Genomic DNA, 24212 nt, shown 5'->3' on the forward strand with positions numbered 1-24212 from the left:
GGGGATAAAATAAATAAAATAAGATTTTATTTACTCATTCATTAAAGACAGAGAGAGAGAGGCAGAGACATAGGCAGGCTCCCCATGGGGAGCCTGATGTGGGACTAGATCCTGGACCCTGGGATCACACCCAGAGCTGAAGGCAAACGCTCAACTGCTGAGCCACCCAGGCATCCCCCCTTTGGGGATTTTAAACCCATCTGAGGATCTTATGAAAGCTATGCTCCCCCCACCCCCAAACATGCTGTTACTCATTAATATTTTCCATACGACTTCAAGAGCTTCAGAGATACTCCCCCCACTCCCACCCCCCAGTGCCTACCCATGAACCACAGGCTACCAAACTACTCTTTTTTTTTTTTCTGCCAAACTACTCTTATTATAAATACTGAAACTTTATCGTGGCCTCCAAGGCTCTGTGTGATTGGACACCTGCCTACATCTCCAGCCTGGCCTCTCTCCCCTTTGCTTTTTCCACTCAGCTGTGTTGGCCTCCTTATAGTTCCTGGAAATACCACCTCAGGCCTTTTGTCGAGTTGTTTCCTTGGCCTGGAACATCCTCTCCTGCTACCTCCACTTTTTGTCCAGCTTAATTCCATTCGTTGGTGAATGTCTTCTCCTCTCTGATACAAGCTCTGTGAGATCAGGATGTTGGCTCCCCTCAGCCCCTGCCATATCAGGTCCCGGCCCAGTGCCTTGTCCATAGGATTTGTTGAACAAGTGAGTGAAGGCCCTGCTGGTGCCCTACGGCTGGGTGAAGCTCCTCACCCTCAATTCCTTCTTCCTTTTGGCCCACTGGGTCATCACATGAGTCTACCCAACATGCTCAGATACATCTGATTTCCAAGAGTGGCTCAGAGACTTCTCCCCATCCCTGAAACAAACAGGCTTCCTGTGGGTCTCCCCTGTTTTCCTGGGGGAGGGGTCAGATTCTTTCAGGCTCAAGCTGATTCTTTGTCATATATGCACTTTTGTTTCATGGCACCCTTACAAGAACCCATGAGGTAGGAATGGCTACTCCTCTCTCATAAATAAGGAGACTGACCCTCAGAGGGGTTATCCAGCTAGAAAGTGCTAGAGCTGGGACTTGCACTTGATCCACCAGGCACCCAGCTCTCTGCCTTGCCACAGAGGGGAAGGGGCCTACCCCAGGTCACACAGTATCAGCCTTCCTTAAGGCCAGGACTAGAATTTCTGTCTCTCAGCTCCTACCAGGCCAAGAGGCGGGTCTGGGCCAGAGGTGCAGCAATGAAGGCACAAGACACAGCTGCTGTAGGAGCTAGAAAAGCTGAAAGAAGAGAGAAAAGAAGTGGGAGTTGAGGCCCCCCCAAGCAGCACCCCAAGGACCAGGGGCTTTAGAAGGTGGGAAGAGGGAAAGGAGGCCACGATAAGCCCATAGATGCCAACTTTGCAGTGGTCTAAAGGGCCTATCTCTCTCAGCAGCTTTGGCTTTTTTTGAGAGGAACCAGCTGCCCCAGCAGGGAGGCAGGAAGGTAGGAAGGCTGGCCTGTTGCCTGTCAGTTCCTATTCTTTCTAGATCACTGGCCCCCTGGCCCCTCCCAGGGCCGCCTTCTGCTCAGAACAGCTAGGGGCCTGGGCTCTGGGGCCATGAAAGGACAGGAGCTCTCTGAGCTGGATCTGTGGGACTCTTAGGAACCCCCCTATCTCCCATCCTTCACATCCTCCAAATTCTCTACTCTTTCCAGCTCCACTCATATAGAAGAGGGAGGGGGAGAGAGAGATTACTGTGATAGGTAGGTAGGGAGTCAGGGCATCTGGATTCTAGTCTGACTGGCAGTGTGAACATTAGCAAGACTCTTCCCCTCTGGAGGCCTCAGTTTCCCCATCTGTCAAGTCAGGCAGGGCACTTTCCTTGGGAAAAAGGAAAAAGTGCCTCTTGATTGAGAATGGCATTTCTTCTGATTTGTGCTTCTCTACTCAGGGAACATTTCTCTTAGCCAGCTTGGGAGACAACACAAAAGAGAATGAGAGCTTATTGCTGTGGTCAGGAATATTGGCCAGGGCCTCATCTTGATTTCCCAAAATGGTCGAATAGAACATTACTTTATCTGGAGCACCTTGCACAATGACAGCTGTAGTACCTGAGCCCAATTACTTAATGTCTCTCCATCTTGTTTTCTCCTCAGGAGAATAGGGCTTAGTGACACATACTTGACAGGGTGCTTGGGGAGATTCTAGCAAAGATGCAGGAGCCTAGCCTGGGTTTGGCCCAGAGGAGTCACTGTGAGTTCTCAAAACTGCTTCCTCTTACTTGAAGTTCCCAGCCCTCCCGGGGAAGCAGGGGAAGGAGCAAAGTTTCCAGTTGCAGTCTGGCCTACCGCCCAGCTGGCCTGGCCCCGCCTCCTTGGTTCCTCCTTCTAGGGAAGGGCTAGGGAGGAGGGGGTGGTGACACAGTGGAAGCACCGCCTGGCCAGGGGGCCTGCCCTCAGGACAGGTCCAGACCCATGGAGGCCCCCAGGAGGAGTAGCAGGTAGGAAGATAGCACCCCCACCCACCCTGCAGCCTGACCCCCTCCTTCCCTGCCCTGGCCTGGACACGGTCCTTGGGCTGCTGATTCAGCAGCCTCCTGGCTTCCTGGTTCCTGGCTCCACTCTTGAACTCTAGGAGGCCTTTGGCTTGGGGAAGGAGTTAGTGAGAGTGGGTGAGCATGGGCATCTGGGTGCCCAGTGCTGTAAGGACTCTGGAGCCCTGAGCAGCAGCACAGTCTGTGGCCTATGAGGGGTGTAACTAGTGGCTGCCTTGGCATGCTAGCCTGGCTCAGCACTGCAGGGCTCCCCGTAGCCACTGAGATTCTCTGATACTCACATTCCTGAAGCCTAAGGGTCTCTACTTCTCAGGTTTAATGAGATAATGGGTCAAGAACTCTGGCTGGTTACCAGCACATAGATAGCACTTGAGAAACAGTCCTTCTGATGATGATCATCATCATCATCAACATCATTTCAGAGTCTCTGACAAGAACAGTCTCAGATTCCAAGATCCTTATAAGGATCTAAGATTTGGGCATCCTCAAAATCACAAGGTAGATCCTGGGTAGCTGGCCTGGCCTGGCCTGCAGCCACATTTCCTGGCCTTTACTTGGGTTTTGGAATAGCTAGTCCCTGACCACAACCTGCCTTCAAGGGCTGTGGAGGGGACAGGAGCTGGCTGATCTGGAAGGGCACTGGGTAGACCAGGCCCTCAGCCTCACTGCCCTACTGTCTCCTGGTCCCCCTTCCCCCACCCCTGTCCATTCTCTTGACTTTAATCCTGGGAAACAGGAGGCACAGGGGCCTTTGGACCCTTGCACTAGGGGTGGGGGCACAGCACTGGGGGGTGGCGTGTGGGCCGCGTGCTAGGCACAGCACTGTCCTTGGAAGCAAAGATTCCTACTGGGAACCACTGTGTCCTCTGGCTCACTGGGCCCCAGCCACCCACTCAGCCCCCACCTTGTCACCTAGACCACTGAGACCTTGTCACCTCTCCTCCGCCCTCTCCTCTCCTCTCCTCTGCTCTGGTGCTCTCTTGCCTCTCCCGTCTTCTCTCTGTGTCTTTTGTCTTGCCTTTCTCTGTCTTTCTCCTTTTCTGTCTCACCCTTTCCTTGTCCCTTTCAGTTTCTCTCTGTTCCTTTCCCACTCCTCCCACAGTGTTTCCTTCACCCTCCTGGCCTGGGTTCTTCCCCGGCTTTGGGCCCAGAGCCTCTTCTCCCTCTCTCCCTCCCTCCCTTCTCATCAGGGGCCTTCTATAAGGGGGAGCCACCCCCCCCCATACATCTTCGCCCTTTCTCTTTCATTCCCCTCCCCTCCCCCTTCCCTACCCGTGTGGCGTCTGGTATGAGGAGGGTTCCCTTCCCCCTTTCCTGCTGTGGTGTCCCAGTGTCTCCGTGGCTCAGGTCCCCACGGAGTCCACCTGGAACACAGGAGGCCCAGACTGGATCTTTTGTCTCTGCTGCCCCCTGTTGTCATTGTGTTCTGTTTGTGGTTCGAGTGCCGTCCTCTCTTTCTTGACTTTGTGGTTTTTTTCTTTTTTTCTTCCTTCCTTCCTTCCTTCCTTCCTTCCTTCCTTCCTTCCTTCCTTCCTTCCTTTCCTCCCTCCCTCCCTCTCTTCCTCCCTCCCTCTTTCTCTTCCTCCCTCCCTCCTTATTTCCCCCTTTCCCTTCTCTCTTTCCTTCCTTGCCTCCCCACCTCCACCCCCCTCTTCTATTCCCAATCCTCCACCACCCATTCCTCCCAGTCTTTCCTTTCCCCTACCTCACTTACTCTCATTTCCTTGTCCCTGCTCCCTCACCCTGCCTCTCCCCTCCCTCCTTGTCTCTCTCTCTCTCTCTCTCTGTCTCTCTCTGTCTCTCTTTCTCTCTCTGTCTTTTGCTGTCTCTCAGGTCCACAGCGTCTCATACTCTACACCAGTATTGCTGTCCTACTCAGGTCCTTGACTCCATGAAGCTTATCCCCTCAGGCAGGCTGGCAGAGAGCAGGTAAGAGCTAGACCCAACCCTCCCCCCATCCTTCACCCTCCCGGGACAAATCTGCCACAGCATTGCCAGACCCCCCTCCCCCATCTCCCTCTAGCCCCTGGAGTGATTGTGGATGGATGTCTGATCCTGTGAGGAGAGCGACTGGGAGACCAGGTAGGAGACCAGAGAGGACAATCAGATTCTGTTTGTAGTTTGTCCTTCCTTAAAAATCCCTCCCTAGATACCCACCCCAAAAAGTGGGAGTGGTCGGTTCTAGAATATGGAATATTTGAGCTGTTTTGAAGGATAAATAAGAGTTTGCCAGTTGGATAGGATAGAGAAGGATGTTTAGGCAGAGGGAATAATCACCCACACCTTTGAGAGCAACATTATTTCCAAGTTAATTGGAAATCACATTTTATATTTTCTAATCATAATGCAATAACATTAAATATTAATAGCAACAGCAAAAAGGTTAGGCCCATTTGAGAGTTGAAAAAACTACTTGAGTGAAAAAGGAAGTAAGAATGGATTTATAAACTATTTAGGATAAATATCAATTATAGACTATTTAGAATAAATGTCATCAGGAATACTATATATCAAAACCTACAGGATGTGACCATGGGAGATTCCCAGAGGAAAATTTATAGTCTTAAATGCTTTTATTAGAGAACAAGACAGTTTAAATTGAATGAACTAATTATTCCACTCAAGAATTTAGGAAAAGAACAACCAAAAGAAAGAAGAATAAAGTAATTACTATAGATAAACCTGGAAATTAATGAAAAAGGTTTGATAAATTAAGAGGTGGTTTGGTTTATGAAAAGACAAGTAAACCAGACAGACTGTCCTCTGTCAGATATGACAGAGAAAAGGCAAGAAAGACATAAATAAAATAAAGTATCATGAAGGGGATTTAAACAAATTTTGAAGAGGTGAAAAAGTCATAAAAGATGCTTTGTATAATTCTATACCAATAAATGTGAAAATCTAGGTGAAATTGGTGGTTTTCTAGGAAAATATAAATTACCAAAATGACTTAAGGAGTGACAGAAAACCTGAATAGAATAGAACAATATAGAAGTTAAAAAGATGGCCAAAATTTTCTCCTCAGAAATGGTACCAGGGCCCAGTTGATATTATGGAAGTTCTGGTATTGACAGAAGTTCTATTGAATCTGGAAAGATAGGATAATTGAAGAAAATGGACAGCTTCCCAATTCATTCCAGAAAGGAGGACTGAATAGGTCCTATAACTGGACTGAATAGGTTTGGACAAAATTCATTCCAGACAGCAGGACTGAATAGGTCCTGTAACTGGACTGAATAGGTTTAGACAAAAAAAAAAGAAGAAAAGAAAAAAGGAAACTATAGCCTAATCTCATATATTAATACAGTCATGAATATTTTAAATAAAATATAAATAATAAATAAAATAAAAAATAAACTGGGGATCCCTGGGTGGCGCAGCGGTTTGGCGCCTGCCTTTGGCCCAGGGCACGATCCTGGAGACCCGGGATCGAATCCCACGTCGGGCTCCCGGTGCATGGAGCCTGCTTCTCCCTCTGCCTGTGTCTCTGCCTCTCTCTCTCTCTCTCTCTCTCTCTCTCTGTGTGACTATCATAAAAAATAAAAAAAATAAAAAATAAATAAACTGAATCCATCAGTGTATTGAAAAAAGAATGTATTGTGACAAATGGTTTGTCCCGGGAAGGCAGGGATTGTTAAACATTAGGAAAGCTGTTATTATGATGGATTACATTAATAGATTAAAGTAAAAATAACTATCTCCATAAATGCTGAAAAAAATAATCTGATAGAACTACACATCCATTCTTGATTTTAGAACTCTTAGTAAGTGTCTAGTTATTTCTTGCTGTATTGGGGTAATTTGTTACACAGCAATAGATAACTAGTACAGTAAGCTCTCAGTGAAGAAGACCTTAGGGAAGCCCAGGTGGCTCAGCGGTTTAGCGCCTGCCTTCAGCCCAGGGCGTGATCCTGGAGTCCTGGGATCGAGTCCCGCATCGGGCTCCCTGCATGGAGCCTGGTTCTCCCTCTGCCTGTGTCTCTGCCTCTCTCTCTCTCTCTCTGTCTCTCATGAGTGAATAAATAAAATCTTAAAAAAAAGACATCCTTAACTTAGTAAAGAATTTTTTAATCAGAAACCAAAGACAGTCATCAAATGTAATAGTGAAATGCTAGGTAAATTTCCATTAAGTTCAGGAACAAAGTAAGTATGACTGCTATCACTGTCACTAACCAACATTTTTTTCTAGAAGTTTTAAGCAGTGGTATTAAATAAAGAAGAAATAAGTGGTATGAATATTAGAAAGACTCAGAATTAGCACTGCTTGAAGATGATATAGTTGTCTACTTAGGTAATAAAAGAGAATAAAAGGAAAACTTATTAGAACTAATAAGAAAATTACATGAGATGGCTAGATACAAGATAAATATACACCCAAACCATTAGCTTCTCTGAATACCAGCAATAACTAATTAGAAGACATAATAAAAAAAAAGATTCCATTCACAACAGTAGGAAAAAATGATAAAATTCCTAGGAATTGACAAGAAACATGAAATACTTTCCTGTAGAAAACTGTAAAATTTCATCAAAGGCTATGAGAAGACTTGAATAGTCAAGCATCCTATCCTGTTCCTAGATGGGAAGGTTGAATACGGTAAAAATGACATTTCCCCCCTCTCAATTTGGTTAAAAAGGTTCAATGCATTTTGCATTACAATTTCAGTGGTATTTTCTTTCTTTTTTAAAAGATTTTATTTATTTATTCACGATAGACATAGAGAGAGAAAGAGAGAGGCAGAGACACAGACAGAGGGAGAAGCAGGCTCCATGCAGGGAGCCCGACACAGGACTCGATCCTGGGACTCGATCCTGGGACTCGATCCTGGAACTCGATCCTGGAACTCGATCCTGGGACTCCAGGATCGCACCCTGGACCAAAGGCAGGCGCCAAACCACTGAGCCACCCAGGGATCCCCTTCAGTGGTATTTTCTTTGGGACTTGGGCAATTGGATTTTAAAGTTCACTTGGAAGAGTAAATACCCATGAATCACTAAGAAAATTTTGAAAAAAAAGAATAGTGAGGGGCCATTTGTCCTATTAAATGCAAAACTTATCATGAAGCTGCAGAAATTACATATATAAACACAGAAATAGAGGATTATACATATGGAACAAAATAGAGAGTCTAAAAACAAACTCATATTCATATGGGAATTTAATTTAGGATTAAAAAGTACATTTAAAGTCAGTAGGGAATCAGTAAATAGGATGGGATCATTGACTCCCATTTGGGAAAAATTTAAGTTAAACCTCTTTCTCATATAAAATCAAATGTACCAGAAGAAAATACTGAATATTTTTAAAATATTAGGGTAGAGAAGTCTTCCTGAGCATGAATTAAGAACCCAGAAGCCATAAAGTAAAAACAATAATTTAGGCAACATTGAAGTTAGGAACTTCTGTGTGGAGAAAGAGACTATACACAAAGTTAAAACATAACAGGTTAGGAAAAAGTATTTGCTACATAAATATCAGAGGTTAATATCTCTGTCTATATATCATCTCCTGGAAATCAATAAGAAAAAGATGTATAGCACATTTAGAATAGAGAAATAACATGATTTGGCAATTCAGCGAAGAAATCAACATCCATTAGCTGATGAATGAGAAAGGATATTCAAGCTTGCTAATAACTAAAGAAATGTAACTAAAACAACAACGAAGTACCAATTTTAAAGTGCCAAAAATTAAAAAGATTGGAAGAGTTGTGAGGAAACAGAACCTCTCATATTCCTTGACTGGAGGGCAAATTGGTGCAATTTTTTATGGCACCATTTGTTAGTTGCCCCCAGAATCTTAAATGTGCATATACTTCTAACCTGACAGCCATGTCTTGGAGGTAGATTTCTGTAAGGCTTTACTACTTGATGGTCCCCCAACCAGATGTCTTTTCTAAAACATTCAATCCCAACTGCAAACAAACCATACTATGCAACTCTTTATCACATACCCTTGTAGGATAGCATTCTCAACCAGCTCTTAATGAAAAGGTTATATGATGTATGCTCCTCAAAATAAAGATGGGATTATGTGACCAGGAATAATCTTTTAGCCAGTCTATAAAAATTATGTGAGCAGAAATAATCTTTTAGCCAGTCTATAAAAAATAACTTTTATCTACATTTTAAACAAAGTATGCATTCCTTTGGCCCAGCAATTCAACCTTTAGGCAGCCATCCTTCAAAACTACTTCCAGACATACACAAAGATGTTCGTTGCAGCATTGTTTATAATAGCGAAAAATTAAAGCAACCTACATGTTCATTAATAGAGAACAGCTTTTCCTTTGTGATTCACCCATACTATGGAATACTCTTACAGATCAAAAGAAAAATATATATCTCTGTATACTGGCATGGAAGTATATCCAAGATTTATTGTTATATGAAAAACACGTTGCAGAACAGGGCTTGTAGTATTATCCCATTCTGGTAAGGAAAAGAAAATCCATATAAAAATGTTGGAAACATGTTATACACATCATGTCATAATTTCAAAATTACTGGCTTTTTTCCTTGCTCCCATTTCCTTGCTTCTACTACCTCATTTCCTTCCTCCTCTATACCATTTCCCTATGTCGAGTTGTTCAGATCTTGCTTTTCCTTTTAATAACTAGCTCAAATACCACCTTATTCATTCAGCAAGATTTGTCCTGCCTACCCTCTGTTAGGCCTTTTGCTGAACCTTTGTGGCATATAGGAATGAATTGCATGTGGTCCTACCATCAGGGAGCTCAAGTCTAGAAGGGAGAGACACATAGACCATGACAGTGCAGTGTGGTTTGGTATGGGACAGAAGAAAGTTCAGAGGGGTTGCTGAGGAAGAGTACCTAATCCTATCTGTCCCTGACAGGAGGGAACATGGGTACTGAGTCTTGAAAGAGTACTAGCTTACCCTGCCAGAAGTGGTCTTGCCTACTTTTTGGCTCTTGTGAGCAGGATGACCTAATGGGGGAAAATAGTTGAGTCAGTACCTTTCTTTATTCAAATCTAAGTTTGACCACTTACCAACTCTATGACTGTGGGCAAACCATTTAACCTCTGAGCCTCTGTTTCCTCATCAGTATAATGAGGATGATGCCTACTTACTTCTCAGAGCTGATTTAGGATTGGAGATGGTACGTGTAAAATTCCTGAGTGACTATCAACTCCTGAAGGGCAGGGACTGCCCATGTCTTGTTTTCCTCATAGCCAAGTATATAGCATTGGATTGGATTGGATCTAAAGGCTTTATGTGTCTGGGGATGGTTCTGTAGCAAAGAATGGGCCTGACCATAGTGGGACTTCTTATGTTAATGAGAAGGCTGAGAATAGTAAATGGGATGGAGGGGGTTGCACTATAAGAGAGAGCCACGTCTCAGGTTTTGGCATGAAGGTGACACATGAGCAGAAAAAATGGGCAGGTGGCCCTGGGAAATGGAGCCTAGATGGGGCATTCTGGCCCTGGTTCTCGGCCCTGTTCTTCTACTGATACCATCTTTCAATCTCACAGTCCAGGGCAGGGAAGCATGGTGGACCAATATTTGCCCTGGTGCCAACACATCTCAATTTCATTCTCAGTTCTTTCACTCACTAGCTGAGTGGCCATAAACAACTCACTTCACATCTCTGAACTTAGTTCCATATCTGTTAAAAGAAACACAATACCACTAACATCATGGGGTTTAAAGATGAGATCAGTTGCTGAGTGCCTGGCACATAATGGGTACTCAAAAACAGCATAGCTGTCATTAGTGTTCATTTCAGTAGACACTTATGGAGTCCTGCGGTAGCCAGGGCCTATGCTGGGTAATGGTTTTTGCCTCCCACAAGTCCCCAGTTAGTTGAGGAGACCAAGGAGGGCTATGATAGAGGGGATCATAGTGGTGGTGGGGTGCTGTAGAAGCCCAAAGGAAAGGATCTGGCCCATTCCAGGACTGCTGCAGGTCAACTCACCCTAAGAGTTGAGTCTTAGAGGATGAGTAAGAGGTAGTCAGGGACAGAAGGGTAATGTGTGGAAGAACATTTCAGGCAGAAGGAGCAGCAAATGCAGAAAAACCTAGATGTTATTGGATAGGGTCAGAGTTCTTAACCTGGGTTGCATGGGCTCTGGGTTGTCCCTGAACCTCCTGAAATTGAGTGCAGAATGTTTTGTGTGTACACCTATGGGCCTTTTTTGTTGGGGAGATGGTCCGTGGCTTTCGTTATACACATAAAGGGTTTGTGTTCCTCCAGAAGGGTTGAGAACCAATGTTGCTAGTGACAAGTATCATGGGAATGGATTCTAAATAGGAGAGAAATTTGGTAAAATTTGTGTTTTAGAAACATCACATCAGTAGTCCATATGAGAAATGGATTGTATGCATGGGGGCCAGTTGGAAGGCCTAAACTGGGGTACTGGCATAGAAGGGAATGGAATTGAGCAGGACTACCCTGTTGCACTACTCCATTGGGTACCAGTCATATAGAAATATTTTCATTTCAAATTATGAAATCAAAAGCCTTTGGGAGTGATTAATGAGATAAACCCAACAAAAGATGAAGGAGAGGGAAGAGACAAGAATGAGTTGGCATTTGCAGAGGGCCAGAGGGACATGAATCCAGGATAACAGTGCAAGAGGAAAAGGCAACCTCTTTTAATACTTACCCAGCACTAACATCCTTGGGAATTACTAACTTCCAATCTACTCGGTTCTTGGAGATCCTGAGTGACACTGGAGACACTTATCTCTCTATGGACTTTGGAGAGGAACTAACGTCTGGTTTGTGCATCAGGTTGTTTCCCAAAGAAAGTGGTGTTGAGTCAATCATTCAAGGTCCATAAAGATTTATAGAGCTAGAGATGGGAGAGGATGCTCTAAGAGTACACGCAAAGGCCCAGGGGTGAGAGATGGTGAAATTGAACATGGGAAGGGGGCAGAGCTTAGACCTGCCCCAAATAGCTCTCTGGGGAGTTCAGGCTTCATCCTTCGTGGTAGGCCAGGTAGAGAGCCATGAGCAGTTCTTGAGTAGGTGAAGTGACACATCAAAGTGGCTTTTTAGAGGACGAGAAACTAGGGAGGAGGCAGCCATGGTAATCCAAGAGAGAGATTCACTAAGGTAGTGGCTGTGGGGATAGAGCAGAGGGGATGCATTTGAGAGGTGATGGGAAGAGAGAACTGGAGTAGTAGGCCAAATAAATAGTGGGGGTTGAAGGGAGTAGACAGGACAGAGTTTGGAATCCAGAGGGAGCTTCAGTGTTCAGGTCTGGCCATGGAGTCATTCATTCAACAAATACCTATTGAGTGCCAGACACTGTGCTGGGCATCAGGAAAATGGCACTGGACAGAACAGATGCTGGGCCTGATGGATCTTGTGGTGGATGAGATGGATAACAAATAAACAACTAAATATATAGACTGTGTCTGGTGCCATACCTCTCCGGGGGACGATGTTCCAGACAGAAGGAACATAGAGCACAAAGGCCTGGAGGCAAGAGTTTGCGTGTCATGTTTGAGGGACAGCAAGGAGACCAGTATGATTGGAGAAAGAGTCAACAAGGAGTGAGAAGAGTAGAAGATGAGGAGGTGAAATCCACAGAATTTGGTGACTGACATGTTAAGGGAGCGGGAAGAATGACTATCAGGTGTGTTTGGGGCTTGAGCAAGTAGGTGGATGGTGCTGCTTTTTGCTAAGGTGCAAAACACAGAGGACAGGTTGGCAGTGGTAAGATGCCGAGTTTGAGGTCCCTGTGAGCTCTGAAGGCCATCCTGGTGGGGCTTCCTGCAAGAATTAGGCTTGAGGGGGCTGAGGCCCAGGAGAGAGATCCATGAAACAGGGTTAGGGTAGGGGTCCTAAGCCATCCCTTAAGTCATGCAATGTAGTGAGATCACTGGCACAGGATGTGGAATGATAGAGAAGAGGACCAGAGCAGAACTGGGGAAGAGGGACCAACCTATGAGTAATGAGGAGAAGAAGAAGAGATGGGGTGGTCAGAGGAGTAGGAGGAAAACCAGCAGGGAGATGGGCTCAGGGAAGCAGAGGAAGGAAAGAGCCATCCACATACAGGAGGGGCTTGTAAAGAGTGGCAAGTTTTACAGCTGGGGGAAGGCAGATGAGGGTAGAAGAGTCTATTGGCTTTAACCACTAGGAGGTCCTTGGTGACCTGGCTGAGAACGGTTTCAGTGACATGGTGGGTGCACGAGGCAGATTGCAGTGGGCCGAAGAGCTCGTGGGAGGTACTGAGGTGGAGATGGCCAGTGTAGATGAATTTCTCAAGAAGCTTAGCTGTGAAGAGGAGAGAGGGACAGTGATTGCTAGAGGGAGATGTGGGGGCAGATAGAGGGTTTTTATTCCCAGATGGGAGAGACTTGAGCTTCTATAAATGTGGTAAGAAGGAGGCAACAGAAAGAGAGAGAGAGAGAGATAGAGAGAGAGATTGAAATACAGGAGGGAGAGGGGATGATGGTTCTGGAGGAGGTAGCAAGGGTGGGCTCCAGAGCCCAAGTGGAGGGGCTGGCCTTAAGTAGTATAGGGGCCCTCTCTTTCTCACACAGAAGCAGAGCAGAGGTAGTAGGGGCGAGTACAAGGGCGTTGAAGGGGTTGGTGAAAGAAATGCTTTGGTGAAGTTTGGAGCAGCTGCCAGAGATCCAAGGGCAGAGATGGGGGAGCAAGGAGGAAGCAAAGGAGTACTTCTGGTTGAGAGGGAGGACTTCCTGCAGGAAGCAGCATTTAATCTGGGCCATAACGTTTCACATAGGATTTTGATAGCGAAAGATGTGTGCCGAAGGAAGAAACAGAGTCACCAAAGCAAAGATGTGTAAAGAGGCTGGCCATTCTGATAGAATAGTGAACGAGCTAGTTTGATGGAGGCTGAGCATGAGGGAGCCACTGATAATGACAGTACTAATAACAGTTACTGCATATGAAGCACCAAACCTATCCTGTGGCAAGTGCTTTGAATACTTGAATTCATTTCATTCCACCATGCCCTGCGGAATAGGCATTTTTCTCACTTCGTAGATGAGGAAAGTAAGTCCTAGTGAAGTAAAGAAGCAGACCCAAGGTCACCCAGCTAGTAGGAGGGGGGGGTGCTGATATTTGTACCAAGATCTGTCCAACTCTGAAGCCAATGCTTTTTCCACTGGACAGGGTAGGTCAGGTGAAGCCATCTGGTGGGGGAGCCTTGAATACCAAGTTGAAGAACTTGACCTTTATCCAGGAAGCAATGGGGAGCCAAAGTGGGTGTCTAAGCAGAGACAAGCAAGAGATCTGTGCTTGCAGACTTTATTAGGAAGCCTAGTGGGTCCAAAAGGGTAGAGAGAAGAAATTCGGAGGTGACTGCAGGGTCAGGGTGAGGGGTGGCAGGAGCTGGGCCTGGATACGAGGGGAAGTGAGCAGCAGGACTGGAAGATCACTCATTTTTCATGACAGCCTTGAGAGGTGTGGAGACTTCTCCTTTTATAGATGAGGAATGGGAAACTCAGGGGGATCTGCTTGCCCAGGACTTGAGCTCTGCTTCACGTGGTTTTGCTGACTCAGTGACTCTGTGGAACAGTGTGTCAGAGGGAGCTTGAAGGATGAAGTGGGGGGCGTGTGCTCGGGTGTGTGTATGTGCGCATGTGTGTGGGTGTGTGCTTGTCCAGCTGTCAGATGGACCTCAGTGCCTTCCCTTGCCTGTCCTCTCTCCTTTCCATCTCTTCCCAGCCCTCCAGGTTCCAGGATTCCACACTTCCTGCATCTCTTGAGCCACGGGGTCTGGGAGTGGGGATGATACCGTTTCATTGGCTATCTCTCCAGAGGATCAGCCTTTTTCTTCCTGAGGCAGCTGGACCCCTCTCAGCCCTCCTGTCTGTCCATCCACGCTGTGAAACCGTAGCCCAGCTCCAGTGACTGCCACGTGCAGACCGGCCCCTGGGACCATTCCGCAGGACCCTGGGGCCCAGGGCCTGTTCCTGTACCGACTCCTTCCTGCCACTGCGGCACTTCTGCGTGGGGGCGAATGGCCGCCTTGGGAATTAGATTCAGTTCATGAGCTGTGAGCAGTAACCACCACCACATCCCCGTTGCTCTGATTTGCCAGGCACTTGATGCATGTTCCAGTCCTTGCAACAATCCTGTGGGCTTGGCATCCTGAGCCCTATTTTTATAGATGAGGACACTGAGGCTTCAAGAGGGGCCAATAACATGCCTGGGCACATAGCCTGGAAGCGCTCGTAGAGCTGGCCTTGGAACCCAGGTCTGTTTGCTTTCAAAGCTGTGGGCTTTCTACACTCCATGCCTGAGCATCTCCAACCTCCCCTACCCAGAGCCTTCCAGAAATAGAAATCTTTGCCCTTTAAGGGCAACCTAGAGTTCTAGAGATAGTGCCAAGTTCACCTACGGGACCTAGTGGGATGAGTTGAGACTTGGAGCTCTGAGAACTCCACATTGAAATCCTGACTCTACCACTCTCCCAGCTGTGTGACCTTGGTTGGGCTGGTTAACCAACCTCTATGAGCTTCAGTTCCCTTCTCTCTAAAAGGTTGCAGTGTTGTTGCACGAGTTCAATGAGCCAATGTCTGCAAAGAGCCAGCATAGAGCAGGATGCTACTATTTCTATTCAGATGAAGGTTGGGTACCTGTCAGGTCCGAAATAGAATTGGTATACTCTGGGCCTGACTATAAGTGAGCCCAGCCTGGGTGTGGGGGAGGGCTATCTCAGGCTCCTTGGAGACTGAGTAGGGTGTGGCCCTAGCTAATCTGTCACACTGGCCTCCCCATTCAGACCCCCATCCCAGCCCTACTGCCCTGGTTCCAGCCGTTCATGTATCTCCCCTGCTCTGCAAACTAATGCCTCTGCCTCTCTCTGTCACCCGCCTGCCTGTGGCCTCTACCCTGCCCTTCCTGGCCTCAGGGAAGAGGAGGAGGAGGAGGAGACTGAGGAAGAGGAAGAGGAAGACGCTCATCAGTTCTGCTGTCCGGCCTCCGAGTGCAGTAGTCCCTCCTCTCGGTAACTGAGAGGGCATGGGTCATTTTCTATGCAGAAGCAAAAGCCTTAACCAGCCCCCTCACCCCCGCCGACCCACACACCCTGCCCTCGACCCCCCCAGGGGACCCTGTCCCTGCTTCAAGATGGGCAAGCATCGTGCCCCTTCTTCCCCCACCTCCTTGGAATTCCCACCCCCATCCCCACTGCTGTCTCCCCTGGACTCCAGCCCCTGAATTATGAAGGCTGGAGCCCTAGATCTGAATAAAACAGCTTGGAGCTTGGAGCTTGGACCCTCCTGCACCCGAACCCCACTTCCCAGGCACCCTGGAGCCTGCCACTCCTGGAGAGGTCTCCAAATGACATCCTAAGGACCTACCTCTGTCCTCTGTGAGCACAAACAGAGATGCAGGGTGCCTAGGGCTTTAGAGGACCAGACGGGGGCGGGACCCAGCCTGCCTAGTTCCTACCCCCACCCCCCCACCCCACCCCGCCCCCCTCCTTGCTCGTTCCCTCGCAGTGGCCATTGCTGCCATCTCTTCCCCCTGCTTGAAGGCCTCGTCCACGCCCTCTGCCACTCCCATAGTGCTCTGTAAATATGATCAGGAGGAAAAGGCCTTTCAGAGTGTGTGTGTCGCTGTGTACAAAGGAATTTCCATCAATAAAAGCTGATCTCTTCTCTCTGTCTGATGTATGATCCACCCTGCCCCCACTTTCCTCTCCTCATCCCCACCAGGTCCTTACTTCTTTCCTAGCCAAGGCTGAGAACAGGGCCTGGGAGAGAGAGAGAGAAAGGGTGGGGGGAAGGCTTCAGTTTTTGTTATTGTCAACACCCAAGAGACAGGCACTCAATGAACGAATGAATGGTGTGGTGCTCTCACTGTGGACAAGCCTGCCGCCCTTCTCCAGCCTGTCAACCTGAGGCGGCGTGAGCTGGCCAACTTGGACATATCGCTTAACCCCTCTGCTACCTAGTCTCCCCCATGTGCGAAAGGAGGAGAGAGGTTGGGTCAGAGGATCTCCAGGGGCTCCTCCAGCTCTGACATTCTGTCAGCCTTAGATGCTATGATTTTAAGAAACTGCAATTACATGAATTTAAATATGATAATTCAGTGACACATTCCATGCAATTCTGGGGTTTCTATTTCTACAACACTGTGATTTGAGGATTCTCCAATCCTGTGTTTTTAAGATTTCCTGATTCTATTATTTAAAAAAAATTTCTGATGGTATGATTTTAATGTTCTGTGACGGTAAGAGTCCTTGATTCTGTACTTTCACGGTTCCGATTCTATAGCTTTAGGGATCTCTGAATCTAAGGGGGAGCTGTTACCTCCAGATGCAACGACCCTAAATATTTCCTGCACCTTCCAGAAGCTGGTTCTCAGAATCCCTAGGCTGTTGGCAGGAGGGTGGAAGGTATTCTTTATGGACTGTAGGACCCACACCTTCCATCATATGTCTGTGTTGGGAACAAAGCCAGGAGACACCCAGGTGGGCTCATACCCTGGCTTTCCCTTCCTGAGCCTTTGGCATTGAACAAATCTGAGTTTACCTTCTGGTTCTCTCACTATCTGTGTAATCTTGAGCAAATACGTTCTCCTTGAGCTTCATTTTCCTCCTGAGCGCAGTGAGAGTATATCTACCTCTGTGGGATATCGTGAGGATTAGCAAAAAAAAACCCAAGGAGCTCAGTGTATAGGGTTTGGTCTGGTACACAGTTGGGCAAGTGTGTAGTGACTGGTGGCCCTTGCTTTGATGAGGGTCCATGTGAGAGTCTTGCCTCTCATTCCTTTCAGCCCTCCTTTCAGCATCCCCATTACATTGGTCCTGTCCTATTCCCGGAGGCTCACCTTATTCCCTCACTGTGTGTTTCACTCAGCTACTCAACTCATCAGCTCCTTTACTCATTCACATCCCAATTTATTTCTCCCCTCCCTCTGACCTCTTCTCTCTCTCTCTCTTTCTCTCTCCCACCTTTACTCTTCCAGAAGGCATTGCTTGAGCACCTGACTGTGGGCAAGGCTTCAAGCTAAATGCTGTGACGGGTCCAAAGGAAGACAGTGGCTGTGTTCTCCATAAGTTCTCCATCTCTCAGGGGAGATGAGAATCCCTTTGGGAAAATAGGCAGGATGTGAGGGGCAGAAATGACTGAGTATATAGATGGCTTTGCTGGCAAGCAAGATATGTTCCTGGCCCAAAGAGTAGGAAAGCAGGTCCAGGTGGGTTGGGGAGGATGGCAGTATCAAGGAGGGCTTGCTGGAGGAGGAGGGGTGAGAGTGGAAGACTGGGAAGGTTTGAATGGGTGGTGGACATGAAGAGGCATCATAGGCTACAGGCATAGCCTGGACAAAAACGTGGTAGAGAGCTCCAGGGTTGTGCTAGGGAATGGTGTGTAGATTGCTCTGTTCAACTGGCTCTCTAGGGTGTATGAGGGCTGGATGACCTGTGGCTGGAGAGACCATCCTACCTTTTCTCTGATTGGAGATACAAGGAAGTGGGGTGGGGGTGGGGGTTCAACTAACTGGTGGGAGAGGGCAAGTCAAGGTCAGATGATCACTGTGGGAGCCAAGGAAGTGTAGACCCCTGTGTAGGCAACTGAACTGGCTGAGGGCTTGTGCTGTGGGAAGGGGGAAGGTTTCCCATCAGTTGTAGGGGGAAACGTGTGTGCCTGTGCATGTGTGTGCGTGTTTTTCTGTGTGGTGGGCAGGTGGATCTGTAGTGAGAGACTATGCATTATCACGTATCTAAGAGAACGTGATCGTGTGAGGCTGGGCATGAGGAATTCTGAGTGCGTGTATGCAAGTTTGATTGTGTGAGGTGGCAACTTTCTGTGCCCAACAGGCTGTGTGTGCCTGGTAGAGATAATCACAAGACTGGGTGTGGGTGGCTTTCGAGCATATGGGGCTATGACTTTTAGGGTGACAGTTGTCAGGCAAGATGGTCACACACATTCAGATACACACAACTGCCTCCTGTCTTAGGAGATCAAGGTGGCTGCTGAGCATGTGCTGTGGGCTGGGCCCTGTCCTGGGCATGCACAGTCCACAGAGGTGAATCATACCCTGCCAGTGCCCTTGGGAGATAGGAGCAGGGAAGGGGAGGGACACTTGGAGGGAGTACCATGAGTTAGCTGCCCATAAGGACCACCCATGACATGAGTGTGCACAAGACACAGCATGGAGAGTAGTTAGACCCTGTCAGGTTCGGGGTAGGTGGTGGGCAGCAGGAAGTGAGTCAGAATTGACTTTCAAGGAGGGCTCATCTGCTCAGAGTGCTGCAAGATGCAGATAAGCTCACCCAGACCAATGAAGTCTGAGGCAAAGTAGAGAGGGAGGCCATCCTGGGCAGAAGAAACAAAGGAAGAATATGAGCACAGGCACTGGGCTTACACCGCCTAGCAAGTTCAAGTAGCCTGCTATTGTCTGGGAGCTTAAAGGTGCAGGGTTGGGGGGGTGCTGGACAGATTCAAGGGGCTTCTCCAACTAAAAGTGGGACACTGGCCTGGAAGGTAGGGGATTCGGATTCTCATTCTTCATGACCTGGACACGTCACTTTGACTTTGTGGGCCTTGGTTTGGATCTCTGGGATTGGCTGGTCCATGAAGTCCATCCATGGTCTGTGGCTCTTCTCCCCTTGGCTAAACCCGTGACTCAGTATTCTCGAAGTCAGGCACTTCTTCCATCTAACCCCAGTCTTTCCTGCTTCCTCTTGGGTTGCTTCTTTTCACACTCCACAGATAGTTCCCCAGCATCTGGCCCTGTGCATGTCACTATAAGAAGGCACAGGGAGCCAGAAAATGCAGACCAGACCTGGGAGGGGTGGTTCAGCTTGGGGGGGCGGGGGTCAGAACATGAGTGTCGATGTGGCTCCTGGTCCCACCACTGGTGAGCTTTGAGCCTTTGGGCAAATTACTTCATCCTTCTGTACTTCAGTTTCCTCCTCTGTTGTCTCCTTTGGGGAGAACAACCCAGACCTTGCAGAGTTGCTAGGCCTAGCCAAAAGTAGGTACTTGGTAAGTGACAACAGTTCTTTTTAGGGCTGCGAAGTAGAGGTGGGATTCAAACCCAGGCCTGTGTGCTCCCAAGCCCATGTTTGCCTACTGTCTCCCCAGTCAGCCCCTCTGATTGGCTTCCTCCCCTGCCAGCCTCTATGCCAAGCCAGGCTGGCCTCAGGTTTGGAATCTCCATGGCATTGGGATTGGGCAGCAGAAATAGCTTGCAGAAGAACCGTCAGAGGAGACCGAGGTGACTGGGGTCCCTCAGTCCCTCTGCCCTACCCACCCCTTTGTCTGACCTCCTCACCTAGTATCCTCCAAAGCCTGAAGCCCCTGCTCTCATGTAGGTGTGCTGACCTCCTCTTCTTGTTTTCTTGTCTCTCACTTCTGGTCCCCCCCTCCAGCCTAAGTTGTCATGGGGATAGTCCTCAGCATCCCTAGCTTCCTCTTGCCCTCATCTTATGGTATCCATAGCGACAGCCCCCATTCATTTCCATGGCAACTGTATCCTGATCCTGTCCCCTGCTGGCTGCCTGGTTCCAGCAGTGCCAATAAAGGGAAGGAGGGAGAGAGACCTCCCATTAGGAACGGCATCCAGGGAGGGTCAATGCCCCCACTCCGTGGGCAGGCCACCCCAACTCCCTACAGAATGTCCTGCCCTGCTTCTCCCCATCTCACTGCCTTGGCTCACAAGGTCACTCACTCACTTCTACCAGCTCCTCTTAGGCAAGGAGCTTCCTCCCCATGGAAGCATTTAAGGCAGCAGGGAAACTAGTTCAGGCTCTGGGCTTTGGCTTCCTGTCCTACCACTTGCTAGCTCTGAGACCTTTTGGCAGTTACTTGCCCCCTCAGAGCCTTTTTCCTCACCTGCAAAATAGGAATCCTAATTCTTCCTTCACGTTTGTCATGCAGATTAAATAATATGCCAAAATGCCTGACACAGGGAAGGTGCACTGTAAGTGTGAGTTTATTTTTATTCTGTGCAGCCACCCCCAAGCAGAAGGAATCTCTCTCCTGAGCTCCCCCAGCACTTCCTCTGTTCCCCGGCCTTGAGAACTTTCAGCTTTGTACTGTGTTATTTGTGTAACATGGTTTATTTCCCCCACTGCAGAGGATGCTCTCCAGCTTCCCCCACAGAATAGCCCAGAAGACAGTGTACATAGGCATGCATGCACATGCGCACGTGTGTGTGTGTGTGTGTGTGTGTGTGTGTGTGTGTTCTTGTGTTCTTTGCTCCTGCTGGGAGGAAGGAGTCCAGGGGGGTGTTTCCCAGGCCCTATCTGTAGTCCTGGAACCCAAAGAGGGAATTGCATTTCCCTCTAGCCCTGCATAGATGAGAAACAAGTACAGAGAGGGAGAGGGGCATGTCCAGGCTCACACAACTGACAGTCAAGACCTGAACGAGAGAGGAGAGATTTTCCATGTGATCAGCATGCTCCTCAGTGTTTTGGGGGCCCTGAGTAAAGGGATTTCACATCTCCAGGTCTGATTTCTTCAGCAGTATGTATGATATCAGAAGCAGCACCCCCAAGCACTGTACTTTCCGCCAGGCCCTGTTGGGGGAGGCTGCGTTGACAGCCTGATCTCCCTGCCACTATTCCCTCTGCAACCAAAATTGGGGGCCAGCTCTGAAGGGAAGAATTGCCAAAGAGCAGAGAGCCAGGGGCAGCATGAAGCTGGGAGTGGCGAGAGGTGATTAGATGTCAGGAAAAAACAGCCTGGGCCCTCTGCTTGCATCCTGACTTTCTCTCTTGATAGCTTGTGTGACCTTGAGCAACTTTATATTGCCTCTCTGAGCCTCAGTGTCCTCATCTATAACACAGGGCTAATGGTGTCTGCCTTGATAAGTTTCCAGGACTCAGCTCATTAATGCTCTTGCCCTCAGGGTAGAGGTGGCTATAGGGCCCTATGGCAGCAGAGGAAGGACCTGTAAGCCAACCCGTGTGGAGGGGGCAGTCTGCATGGATGGGCACACCTGAGCTAAATGTTGAAGGGTGAGCCAGAAGTAGCCAGGTTGAAATAATGGGGCAGAAGGTATATGAGGCAGGGGTCAGGTCAGGAGAGCCATCCATGGCTCTGGTGAGGTAGCTGGATGATTATTTCTATAAAGCCAGAGGTAGAATCACATCCCTCCTCTGCCCTTTCAATCAGAGCAAAGCCACAGTCCTTACCATGGGCTCAGTGCCCTTCACAATTGGGCCTCCCTTACCCTCTGATCTTACCTCCTGTCACTCTCCCCTTGTTCACTCTACTCCAGCTACACTGGCCTCCTTGTTGTTTTTTGAATATGCCAGGCATTGTGTTGTTGTTGTTGTTGTTGTTGTTTACTGCAAAGTCTTTGCACTGGCTCTACCTTCTGTCTGGATTGCTTTGGCCTCAGGTGACCACACCACTCACTCCCTCACTTCCATCTGGGCTCAGCGTATACGCCCTTTCTTCAAAAAGACATTCCCTGACTGCCAGGTTGAAACAGCACCTTTTATCACTCAGCTGTACTTTCTTTCCTAGCACTCATCTCTACCTGAAATTATAGTCTGTATTTATAGCTTGCATCTCCCACTAGAAAGTCACCTCCCCTAGGGAACACATCTTCTGTGTCTTGTTCACCATTACATTTCCAGCACCTAGCACTGCGCCTGGCACATGAAGAATGGATTGGAAGAGGACACAGGAGGGGGAGGTCAAGGCTTAGGTGGGAGGACTTATTAGAAAAGCCACCAGAGCTCATTCATTGACTCTGGCACTCCAGACGCTTCTATTGAGTGACTGTTCAAGGCCTTGTGCTCTGTGTTAGCAAGGAGATTACCAAATTCTCTTCCTGTGCTGGGATTCTGGGAGTCATGAACACAAATAGCTGTCACGCTTTGCCAAAGCTAACCAGCACCATAAAAAGAAGGACAGATATGTGCTGTGTGTGGGAGCTCTGAACAGGATCAGCAATAATTTTTGGCTGGAGGCGGGCTTCAGGAGGGCTTCTTAGTGGTGGCATATGACCTGAATCTTGATGGAAGTAGGGTGTGGGGGGATTTCTTGGGTTGCAGATGGCAGAGATGATAGGGACTGCATTCCAGGTGGAAGGTACTGTATAAGCAGTTTCAGAGGTGGAAAGCAGAGGAGTATTTGGGAGAAACAGGATCTGGGCCAGGCTGGAGTGAAGGGTGGATGGGATGGGGAGCTGGCAGCAAACCCTGCAGTATGGCTTAATGTTTAAGACTGTGAGCTCTGGCGTCAGACTGCCTGGATTTGAATCCTGGTTCTATTGTTAGTAGCTGTGTGACCATTGACAAGTTACTTAACCTCTCTGGGCTTCCGTTTCTTGATGTGTAAAATGAAGATAAATCACAATTCTTATCTTCATAGGGTTGTTCTGAAGAGTGAACAGGTTATTAAATGTGAAGTGGTAAGAATAGCACCTGACATGCCAAGTGCTCTGTAAGCATTGGCTATTGTATCTTTGAGAAGCCTCCATTGCCAGAATAAGGAACTTGGGGCTATCTCTTGTGGGCAGCAGGAGCTATGGATGGTTCATGAACAGAGGGGACAATTGGATCGAACCTGGGTTTAAGCTGTGTGCTGAGAGGGAGAGATTTGAAAGGTTGATGGGCAGGATCCTGCAGTCCCTGAGGGTGGTGGAGAGGAACATCTTAGATGCCCAGGTTGGTTGGGAGTGCGGGGCTGGACGAGGTCTGCCCCCCAGAGTGGGACTTCATAAGCCCCTGAGGCCCCAGAGGAGAAAGAATTTAGAGTAGAGGGAAGTTCCCCAGTCTGTTTCTGCCTTGTTCCTGGCAGTGTCATAGACTGATATCATAAGGGTGGAGGATGAATGGTGGGAAGAGGGGGCTCACTAGGGTGGAGCTGAGCTCTACTGCTGCAGCCCAGGACCCAGCCTGGTGGGTGGGTGTAGCCTGCCCACTGCACCCAGCCCCCAGCACAATATGCTCTCCTGAGTTCCATGCACTCCAGCTTGCCTTGCCCTGCATCCAGGCCTCTGCCAAGTAGAGGTTTGGGAGTGGCCCCTTAAGCCTTTCCAGCCAAGAGCCCCCCCAACCATGTGCCTGCCCAAAGCAGATCATTCTCTGGGCTCTATGACACCCATTCCCCCAACAATGCCCATGCTTCACCCACCTGTCCCTCCCCTCCTGAACCCCTCCTCCCTCCTCCTCACCTCTGTGGCTCCTCACTTTGCTGGCTAGGCTCAGGGCACCTGGGCTCTGTCGCCACCTGGGTTCCCTGGCAGCCTGGTTGCCATGGTACCATGGGAGCAGGGCTGGCAGAACAACAACTCTGGGAAACCAGGGCAGGCAAGGCCCAGTGCCCAGCTCCTGCCAGTCTTCGACCTTGAGACTTTTGCCCCCTCCCTCCCTCAGCAGAACAGAGAAGGCCATGAGGAGAAAAAAGAAGTTGCCCCTCAGGGCAGCTCTTTACCTGTGAGGATGCTGAAGGGGAGGTGCTTCTCGCTGTCCCAGAGCCTAGCAGCCAGAGAACCCTGGGAACTGGCCAGGCCCATGTCCAGGCAGTTGGGCGCAGGAGGGGGCAGGGCTGGGCGGGGTAGGGATGAGTCTGGAGGTGCAGGAGGCAGGAGTGGGCCCCCAGGCCTGGGGTCAGGGCCCATCTAGGTGGTGCTGCGGGATCAGACTGGGAGTGGAAACTGTGACACAGTGCTGGAGACAGAGCCACGAGGGGTTGGAGCTGAGAGGGGAAGGGGCCTGGTGGTGGGAGGGGTGGGGCTGTGAGGGACCTGG

The 24212-nt window shown here is 48.6% G+C and overlaps 1 protein-coding gene across 9 annotated transcripts in view; it reads left to right on the forward strand.

Annotated features, from left to right (window-relative positions):
- Positions 1 to 24212, forward strand: part of IQSEC2 (IQ motif and Sec7 domain ArfGEF 2) — a 79728-nt gene that overhangs the window by 35605 nt on the left and 19911 nt on the right. For 5 of the 9 annotated variants that reach the window (XR_013374367.1, XR_013374366.1, XR_013374368.1 and 2 more), the window contains exon 3: positions 4379 to 4474. The exons of 1 other annotated variant lie outside the window; for it this stretch is intronic. Coding sequence is in view for 5 of the 8 variants with exons in the window: in XM_077887355.1 (XP_077743481.1) it covers positions 4379 to 4474 (96 nt within the window). In the remaining 3 variants the exon portion in view is untranslated. Of the gene's footprint in view, positions 1 to 2359; positions 2492 to 4378; positions 4475 to 23748; positions 23898 to 24212 lie in introns of those variants that run through there. 3 more of the 9 variants (XM_077887358.1, XM_077887359.1, XM_077887361.1) reach the window with 3 other exon arrangements.

This window comes from Canis aureus, chromosome X, assembly GCF_053574225.1.
Source record: "Canis aureus isolate CA01 chromosome X, VMU_Caureus_v.1.0, whole genome shotgun sequence".
Classification (NCBI taxonomy): domain Eukaryota; kingdom Metazoa; phylum Chordata; class Mammalia; order Carnivora; family Canidae; genus Canis; species Canis aureus.